At 31.7% G+C, this 10,912-nt stretch overlaps 1 protein-coding gene across 1 annotated transcript; it reads right to left on the reverse strand.

The window, feature by feature from the left end:
- Positions 1-339: 339 nt before the first annotated feature.
- LOC134686793 (small VCP/p97-interacting protein-like) lies at positions 340-4,855 on the reverse strand. The gene is made up of 3 exons (XM_063546565.1): positions 4,720-4,855; positions 2,911-3,072; positions 340-2,245 (listed from the first exon to the last, which is right to left on the reverse strand). Exons 1-3 carry the CDS (start codon positions 4,777-4,779, stop codon positions 2,231-2,233), a joined length of 237 nt encoding a protein of 78 aa, XP_063402635.1. The 5' UTR covers positions 4,780-4,855; the 3' UTR covers positions 340-2,230.
- Between the last annotated feature and the right edge of the window lie 6,057 nt (positions 4,856-10,912).

The raw sequence follows: 10,912 nt of genomic DNA on the forward strand, positions 1-10,912 counted from the left end.
AGTACATTTTTTCCATTGCTGATCTTTTTTTGAAATTGTGTTAAGTTTATTTGTCTGTCAATTATAATTATCAAGATAATAAAAAAACAAGGATGTGTCCATAGTACACAAATGCTCCAATCGCACTAGTATCAATTTCTAAGTTCAGTGGACCGTGCAATTGTTTATTGGTAGACATGTTTCTCTTTTATCTTAAAGATGCCACGCTTGATGGCCAAACATGTCGACTAATAAAAATAATAATAACTTTGCAGCAATTTACGTGTATTGTCTTAATGTCTATTATTTATTTACAGTTTAGTGCCACACATTTCTAAATAATATCATACTTACAATGTATTGGTCTTTAAAGTCAACTTTAATATAAAGAATAAGACAATATACATGTAAATATAATAGATAATTTTAGTAACAAATAAATATTCAAAATCAATAAGTGTCACACAAATGACTGTAAAGCAAAACAATTAAAAATAAATATCTCTGTCCTATAAGTCTTTGTTATAGATTTTATAGAAAAAGGAAACAGTTTGTCACATAGAACATAAGATTATTTGATCAAAGAAGTATATATGGCCAATCTCCCCTTTATTTGTATTACTTGTGCGGTCAAATTCCAAAATAGTTTTTAACATCAGTATCACATAAATTCATGTAATATTGTGTATAAACAAATGTAAAAAAAAAATATATTTTACAAATTTCAATTTTTATCATTTTTATTTACTTATATATTTTTTTAGATTTAGATTTTTCTTTAGGCTGCCTTACATATAAATATACATACAATTAAAACTGAAGTACACAATTGCTCATATTGTGATTAAAATTGTTTAACAGAAAAATTCAAAAAGATGTGCTATGATCTGTTATGAGACCATCCTCCACCAAAAAAACAAAGGATGTAAATATTTATAGGGTGGCTAGTTGTCCTGTCTGTACAAATGTATTCACCACCAAAAATTGAGAAGGTCCACTATTTTGAGTGTAATAGTTGTCATGATGTGTAGCTCAAAAGTTGTGGTAACATTACATCTTTTAAGTACAGAACCTGATTACAATGTGTATAATTATTTTTTAAAAGGAACCATGTTGTTATTGTGCAAATTGGCATTTAATCTTTTTTATCCCTACATGTATGGAAATACAAAATCTAATAAATAGCACACATTTTCTTTCAAAACAGGACCACCAAATTTTCACTGAACCATCAGATTTTGTAGTCATCATTATCCTAATTCATGTTTGATCTCATCATAATTTAGTATTTTAAAGCACTTACTTTTCACATCTTTTTATCACAAATTTTCAATAGAAAAATACCCCATTTTTTTTTTTTTTTTTTAAATATCCTATATCGATCTTTTATACACATATAATCATGATATACTGTAGGTCAGAAGCCAAATCTGAAATCTGACAACCCTCATAATTAAAATAACATATCAGCATTGCAAATTATTTAGAATCTTGAGTACATGTAGAAGATATGGAGATGAATTTAAGTCTTCACATCAGCAGTTTTCATCTTTACACATAAAAATCAAATATCTGATTGATGTTTTCTGTAACCATGGTAACTTAAAACAATGACACAAATCACAACACACATATACATTTATATGCAAAAATCCTTTTCTTTTATTGCTGTTCTTCATCACAAAATCATTTTCAGGCCTTCAATAGGGGTAAAAATTCTAACCTCACTCTCAAGTTAAAAAGAAAACTAGAATTTTTAGATTCTTACTAATAAGTTTTTTTTGCAATGTGGATTTTTAAGTCTAAAAACAAAACGGTCATTTAGGCAAAAAGAAAATTAAGAGTCCATGCATGTCTATCCTATGTCTTATGCTCCCCAATAGTTAGGCATCACATTTAAATTTGGAATTTTGATAACTTTTGACCAAATTTAAATGGCATTACCTTTTTTAACTCAAGGCAGAAAAATTTAGGAAAATAACCAAAAAAAACCACCTAACATACATTTTTGTATAAACATGATATAAGAAAACTTATATAACACACATGCCTTCAGTTTGGCTGAAGAGCTAATAAAACAATGTAATATGTTAATATCCATAGCATTAAAACCTTTAAAATTCAATGTTATAATGAAATACAACTCAACATTTCACTTATATGAGGTATTATAGCTCAAGTTTGATATCCACTCTTTTAACATGAAATACTGGTATTTCTCCTTTTTTCTCTTCTTCATTCTTTGGAGATCTTATCCCATCTGCCACTAAATTAGAAAAAGAAAAATTTAGTCATGGCAAGATTATATCTCCATCTTACACCCTCCCCTGCTCACAATATCAAATTTACAATGTTTATTGTGTTTTTCAATAAAAGTTATAAAACATATTCTTGATTAAACAAATTAAGATTGCTACATTAACATGATTAAGGAAATTGTAACAATTAAAATCTGCTAGCTGAATATATATTCATATCTATCATTGTATATTTGCAAACATTTCCTTTTGTATTTCTAACTGAATTTGATAAAGAGTTCCAGAACACTACTAGGAACTGAGTAGGAAGAAAGAGATGTATTTGTGATTGGTGATTGGCTATCCCTTTTTATTGGTGCAGGAAGTCAGAGCACCTGGTTAGAACCACCAACCTGTGTCATATATATTTGGAATCATGTCAACCATATGGGGTTCGAAATCACCTCAGTTTTAACAAGCTAATGTTACAGTACCTAGTTGAAAACATTGTACATAGACATCTTGGCCACCTCAAAGGCCCTAAGAGTGAAATTAGTTTTGCTAGTTTGACCAGACCTTTTTGAAAGGAATCTTTAAGATACTGGTATATAGCTTTTGAAGAAATTTTCAGCTAAAAGATTACTATCTATATAGAGGAACATAGACTGACAGGTATTTTAATTTCAGCTAATACCTTTAATCCTCCTTCTCCTTGGGGCTGTGAATTAGCTTTCCTTTCAGCTTCTTCTCGCTTTTGTTGTTTTCTCTTCACATTTTCAGGATCTTTAAGTCCTCTTCCTTCAGTAGCTTTCTGTCTTTGCTCTGCTGCTGCTGCCTGTTGTCGTCTCTTTGTTTCCTAGAGGTAAATATCATCTACATATAGAATACTGTTAATTCAGACATATATATAGACATTCTTCGGCTAGAGGTATGGAGGGTTGAGATCTCATAAACATGTTTAACCCCGCCGCAATTTGCACCTGTCCCAAGTCAGGAGCCTCTGGCCTTTGTTAGTCTTGTATGATTTTTGATTTTAGTTTCTTGTGTATAATTTGGAGTTTAGTATGACCTCCATTTATGACTGTATCATCGTGTAATGTGTTTTCGTACTAATAACAATTTTCACTGCTTACGTTTTTTACTGTTGAGTTTTTATTTAGGTGTTTACTCAAATTTAAAAAGCATGTCCTGTAGATTGCTTTTAGGTATCTAGTTTTTTTTGTCAATGAGTTCTACAATTTTTTACTGTTTCTGATTACTTTGTGATTTTTGTATGTAAAAAAAAACGGCATCATATGTTTTTGTATGAAATAAAAATTGGATCAGTACACGGAGAGGAAATAACTACAAAATCGGGATATAATTTTTTTCTAAAGTCGTGGTTCTGGTGATCACTTGAATCATAGAAAAAGTTATGAAATACTTTTCAGTACTAAAAATTACTAGTAAATAGTGTAAGATTGGTGTTTGGTGTGATGAAATTTTTAGATTTTGATTAATTTAAGATTGGCACCTGGTTAGTACAAAATACATTATTTTTTCTAAAATAAAATGCAGTTTTCAAAATTTATGATTAAATATAAGTTAAGACTGATTACATCTTCCTGTATCAAGGATGTATTAAAAAAAATTGTCAATGAAATATTGAATAGTTAGATTTTGAACAACCATTTTATATAAGAATCCTGTTAATTTTAACTCGATGGTTTGTAATTAAAACGTCCAAAAAAACACATGACAGTCATATGTCTTGGAGATCCGGTGTCTGACTTGCAAAAAACATATCTGGACTTTATTTTAACCCTTCAGAATTTTTTCCACAACTATTCTAGTGATGAGTATTTTTGACATTAAATAAAAATGGCTAAATAGGTCAGTTTTATTTAATTTGTTCTAACGTCTTTAAAAAGCGACGTTGAATATGTTTTAAATATATCAAGTTGTAGTGGTGTTGTTGTTCTAAATATAGAAACAGAAAAACATGCCACAATGTACGTGTATGCAGTCGAAACCGACGAAATGTGGTTGATACGAAAACAAATGACATACGAAAACATATGACACGACGATACTAGTATACATATTTTTTAAGGGGCTAGCTGAAGGGCGCCTACGGGTGCGGGAGTTTCTCCCTACATTGAAAAATGGTTGGTAGCCTTTCGGCTGTTGTCTGCTTTATGGTCGATACCCGATTGCTTTAAGGTCGGGTTGTTGTCACTTAACTTTGACACATTCCCCATATTTCCTTTCTCAATTTTATAAAAAAATTATTAAGTTTACCGCTGCATGATAAAGCATTTAGAATTTTATGAGTTTTCAGAAAAGCAACTGAAATTTAGCTTTCTAGACCTATTAGTTTTAAATACAATTGTTTATAAAACAGGAAATAATAATACAACGAAACCATGAAAAGAAGATTCTTCAAGAACCTATAGCTGTTGAGCTAAACGTCCTTTTCAGCTCATATTAAAAGATGTGTGCCATTATTGAGAAACATATTTACTGGTGATGGCTGATCATAATCATCAGATTGTCCTCCGAGACAGGGCAAACAAAGTCCCATATTTAGGAAACCTTTACAAAAACTCCAATATCCTATCTGTTAGGCTGTCTGCATTTTCGACCCAGATAAAAGCTTACTTAGAATATTCCTTGCATGATAATTTTTAGGTACGACTAAAAACCAAACCCAAAATTTAAAAAAAAAGCAAAGCGTAACAACATTTCTAATAAAAAAATAATTTACTTCAAGCAGGGCTATGATAGTTAAATAATAACTAAAACATGCAACAGATGAAACAGTATAACTGTACTTGCATGAAAATTACATTTTTAGTACTGAAAAGTATTTCATAACTTTTTCTATGATTCAAGTGATCACCAGAACCACGACTTTAGAAAAAAATTATATCCCGATTTTGTAGTTATTTCCTCTCCGTGTACTGATCCAATTTTTATTTCATACAAAAACATATGATGCCGTTTTTTTTACATGCCAAAAAATGTTACGTGATGAGTGTCAACAACAAATCATCTCATTTTTATAAACTGGACAATCAGATACTGCAACAGGTACAACAAAATCCGTATCTCGGTGTAATTATCTCAGATGATCTGAGGTGGGGCGCCCACATCGCTAAAACCGTGAAGAAAGCCAACTCAACTCTAGGCTTCTTGCGACGAAACCTCCGCCACTGTCCAAAGGATTGCAGGAAACAGGCATATATAGGACTTATCCGTTCACTATTAGAATATGCGTCCATAGTCTGGGACCCTTACTTAATGAAGGATATTAATGCACTTGAAAAAGTACAGAGACAAGCAGTGCGTTTCATCAGTGGGGATTACACAAGCAGAGAGGAAGGTAGCATAAGGAGACTTATGATTGAACTAAAACTTCCAACACTGGAAAACAGACGTCGTCAAAGTAGACTTACTTTTCTCTACAAGGTGGCCGGGGAGTTGGTACCAGCTATACCGCAAGACTCAGTATTAGTCAAAGAGAGACCAAAACGACAAGTTAAACCAAAACAATTTAGTGACTATAAAACAACAAACATTGTAGGATCTCCTGTAGTTGGTGATCGCAATACTGGTATACCAGTATTGTCCACAATACTGGTATAAAATTTTTGTACCAGTATTGTATTCCAGTATTGTACCAGTATTGTGCTTTTTTTTAAATAAACAGTATAGGTAATTAATCATTTATTAAAAGTGTCACATATATGCATAATGAAATTAGCATATGACATGACAATTTTATTAGGAACGATTGTGTTTAACTGATAATGCCATTGATGGTACACTGTGATTGTCATCAAATAAAATTTCAAATCTTCTGATGTTTTTTTCTTAACCATTCTGACTCAGCATTTTAACAAACTCTTTACTTTCTTCTATGTTTTCTTCCATTTCTCTCTTTCCAAGACTCAATATTATATTTTAGTGAATTTTATATTGACACTAATTCTGTAATAGCTTCTGTATAAAAAAAAACTATTATCATCATTGGTATTGTCTATTTTTTCTTCTGATGTGATTTCTGCTATCCCTCCCCTTCCTATATTGGCATTTAGGTATTCAGTCTCTGTGGACTTTCTCTAAAAGTATGTGACTTGACTTTAAATCAACACAGAAACATTATAAATATATGATAACGGATTTGTAATATAACTGTGTGTGGGTAGGATCTCACTGTGTAAATAGTCTCAGCACTGCAACATATTTGGTGGAGGCATCACTATATAAGAAAGATAACAAGTTATACATACTAGCGTATGGTTCCTCTACAAAGGGGGTTAAATATACAGAGGTAAGGTAAGGTAAGGATTATAACCAGGTTCCCCTATACAGCAACTAATTTTATAATTGATATCTTTTGTTGTGAGAGATTAATAAGAAAATAAAGACAACTGAAAGAAATACACAATATGACCTTATTACACAAAAAAATGTATACATGTATTAAATATCTGTCAAAATATTTGATGGCCAGGCATACATGTAAATGCTGAATTTACAGTGTTTAATATAAGAGTGTAATAATTTGCTTGAATTTATTAAATATTTACTCAGATAATTAATAAGCGTTTCTTCTATTTTATCTATATTATGTATATTGAATTAAATAAAGTAAAAAAATATGATAAATTATTAGCAATTGTTTAAATAATAATGATGATATTAATTGAGTTTATTTCAATAATCCTTTGTTTATTTGTGCCAGTATATTAATGACTTTTAACAGGTTGTTAATTGATTTCACAATTATCCTCTATAATCTTTTTGAGTTTATTTAATCTCCCTTTGATCTTCAATATAGTCTAGTCAACAATACAACTACAATACTGGTATATCAGTAATGTACCAGTATTGCTGGTTTTTTAATAAAAAGTTACAATACTGGTACAAAATTTTTATACCAGTATTGTGGACAATACTGGTATACCAGTATTGCGATCACCAACTACAGGAGATCCACATTGTAGACAAATTTGCTCAAAACAACAGCCGTTGCTTTAAAATTCCACCTAGCAAATCAGAACAATACAAACAGTCATTCTTTGTAAGAACAATACCTGATTGGAATAGACTACCAGACAATCTCGTGCATGTGTGCTAAGACAATTGAGAGCTTTAAAACTTCGGTTGCTCTCACAACGTTGGACTAATTTTCCAGCGCCTCTCTCCCGTTGCCATTGATGCCATATCCTGGCCCTGCAACGTATTTATTCAGGTTCAGATTCAGATACTACGTTCAGAAAAAATCAGAAGGGTTACACGTACGAAGTACACGACTATGTCGTTTACCTGTCAGACACCGCTGGCAGTTTATTTGGTCATTTTATTAAAAACCAGCGAGTTAAAATTAGACAGTGGCTAATTGACCGGCACCGGCAAAAGAGAAAAATGCTATTTTGACGGCTCTGATAAAAATACATCTCACTGGAATTAAATTGTAAGAATAATAATTTTAAAATATCAAAATTAAAATTTATTTTTAAAAACTTATGTTACTGTTAGACTCATAAATATACTTTGAAAATTGAATATGTCACATGAGGAAAGCATTTGATAGTTAAACCCAAAGTTATACTGGTAGATGCTACTTATAAGACGAATAATCTGAGAATGCCACTCTACTTAATAATCAATGTTGATAGGAATGGACCTGCAAGAAATTGCCTCCGTTGAAATTCTGCAAATATCCCATAGAGCAAATTACATGGATGATTAATATTGACCATTTGGTATATGGTCGTGTTCTTAGCGAGACGTACATAAAGGTCATAAATTAATTTGTTGAATGAAATTAAATCTGTATCTACTAATGGGTGCCGTAGGAGGTCCACCGGAATTTTTAGCTATGATTTCTTGGCATGAAAATGAAATATTTGCTATGTTCTTGCTTACACAGGAGGAGGAATCTAAACTTCAACTAGTTATTTAACAATTCAAATTAAAGAATGAAAACTGAGAAAATATACGAGCGATATTAACTGACAAAGACATGACCGAAAGAAATGTTTTGGGGAAAGCTATACCTTAAGAATATCTGCAGTTGTGTTTGTTTCATGTTTTACGGAATTTTGGACGATAAGTTTCTATCGAAAAAATTTGGGTTAACAGCTGGTGAGAAAATTCAAGCTATTTGTCTTTCTATATTTCTCAAATGAATCAACTGAATATAAATATGAAAAGTTAGTGACACCATATTGCAAATGTTAAATCATGTCATTGTGTCCATTTGAAATTCGTAGCAAACAACTTTTAAAAGTGTCTGTTTAATGATGTTGGATAACAGGGTTGTTATATAAAACGGTTGTTCAAACTCCGTTCATTCAATATTCTCTATATGCATAAAGATGAAAACAGTCTTAACTTTCTACATTTAAAAAAATGAATGTCTTTTGTAAAAACCCGGTGCCAACTTCTGAAAATAAATCACAATGTTACAATTTTAGCACATGAAACATCAACCAAAAATTATTTACAAAAAAAAGTTCGTTTTGGTACTGAATAGAATAAAAAAAATTATTATGCAAAATTCAAGCAATTACCAGAACCACGACGGTAGAAAATACTCATTTCCGGATTTTTATAGTCATTTCCTGTAAATTTTAGTACACACATGAAAAAAAACCGCAACAGGGAAAATCGTAAGCAGTGAAAATTGTTGTTATTACGAAAACACATCACACGAGGATACAGGGGCGGATCCAGTCATTTTGTAAAAGGGGGGACCAGGCAACCCAGGATAAAAAGGGAGTGGTTACAACCACATGTCCACATTCATATGCATCATGATCGTTCAAAAAAGGGGTCCCCCGCCCCACCACTATATATATAAAGCGACAACTTAATTAAAAATGAAATGTATCTCCCTCATGTATAGATCCAATATTCCCTGTCAGTTTTGGTTTTAACTTTAAACGTATGTGGTTTTATAGTAGCCAGGACTTCGGTACTGACATGACAACGAATTTTGTTTTATTTTTGTTTTTATTGTATGTCCAATGTAGCACAACCACCTACAAGCAAAAAAAATAAAAATAAGAAGGTGTGGTACGCCGGATTGCCTATGAGACATGGGAATAGTATATCAATATATATGTTTCTGATGAGACAACATGGCGTAGAAATTTATATTGTACTAGGTCCTGTTTGGTCATATAGCTCTTCAACAGTTTAGGTTGTAATTAATTCATGGTTTTCAAATATTCAGCTTTGAGATTTACCGATTAAGGTAAATCCAGAAAAAAACGCTTCAGACGTATGAAATATTCAACGTATTGTTCTCATTTTCTCTCTCTCATTAAAATCAAATACGAATTTAGATCACAAGCAGGAAACAGTAGTTATGTAAGAATGAATGTTTTATGAGATAATATATAGACCTAGCTATGTGTTTTTTCAAGTCATCCAAATGATCCATCGCGCTGGCGTCCATGACCTTACCTCTGTATATATCTAAAAATAATAACCCTTTGTAGAGAAACAGTCATACTTTCGTATGTTGAACGATACTCTGTTTATATCATGATAGTGTTGGTACTCCCTCCGTCACTCAAAATCATATTGTTCCTATATTTACAGTATTCATACACAATTCGAATAGAAAACTTTTTAATACAGTTAAGAACCATAATTCTACTAAATTGCAGCTAATACTCATGTACAAAATTTTCAAAGCAATGTTATAAATCATAAACCAGTATCATGACAAGTAACCGAAGAACGCATTTATAATGACCGTTTGTCTACGATAGTAGAGGGGCATTATGTTTTCTAGTCTGCGGGTTCGTTCGTCCGTTCATTTGTCCGTCCGTTCGTCCCGCTTCATGTTAAAGTTTTTGGTCAAGGTAGTTTTTGATGAAGTTGAAGTCACATCAACTTGAAACTTAGTACACATGTTCCCTATGATATGATCTTTCTAATTTTAATTCCAAATTAAAGTTTTGATCCCAATTGCAGGGTCCACTGAACATGGAAAATGATAGTGCGAGTGGGGCATCCGTGTACTATGGATACATTTTTGTTTTTGATATGTTTATAAACTTCCGACCCGTTATTGAATTTCAATATATTCCTTGGAGTTCCATGTTTATATTAATACTTTTTGGCATATTATGTCTCTCACTTTGGGTGAACTTTTAATGAAATGTAGCAAAAACCTTGACAATAAAAAAAATCTAAATTCGTAAAGGAGAACCCCTTTTATAATAATAGTCAATATTATAGATTTCACGTGTTAGAAGATGCAGGTTTGGATTTGGATGCATTGAAGAGTTATTCCTTACCTAATGATGACACAGCATCAGCGTGATGATATTTTTCCGTTGCTGATTGACGAAAGAAGAGATAACTAAAACTGTAAGAGAGCAAATATCAAAATTGAAGCTTTGCTATTAACCCTCTTAGTGCGTAGCTAAATTTCAAAACATTGTCCAGAAACGGGTCAATTTCAGTAAATGATAACAAATCAGATATGAAGGACAACAGAAAACTCACTATCTATATAGATAGAAAGACAAAATAATACCAGAGACATACTGTATACACATCTAAATAAACATCTAATGTAACTGGTATTTGAATAAAAATAGCCTTGTGAAGGGTAGAATGTATAGGGTGGGAATGGGTTTTGGGAGCGAACGGACCCGATACGGTTCAAGATCCTGTAATTCTTTCAG

Source organism: Mytilus trossulus, chromosome 10 (genome assembly GCF_036588685.1).
Source record: "Mytilus trossulus isolate FHL-02 chromosome 10, PNRI_Mtr1.1.1.hap1, whole genome shotgun sequence".
Taxonomy (NCBI): domain Eukaryota; kingdom Metazoa; phylum Mollusca; class Bivalvia; order Mytilida; family Mytilidae; genus Mytilus; species Mytilus trossulus.

Excerpts from the sequence above, each read along its gene's own strand:
- LOC134686793 (XM_063546565.1), bottom strand. The coding sequence starts at position 4,779 with ATGGGACTTTGTTTGCCCTGTCTCGGAGGACAATCTGATGATTATGAT. Across the intron at positions 3,073-4,719 it reads ATTATGATCAGCCATCACCA|GAAACAAAGAGACGACAACA; the intron begins GTAAATATGTTT and ends ATTTACCTCTAG.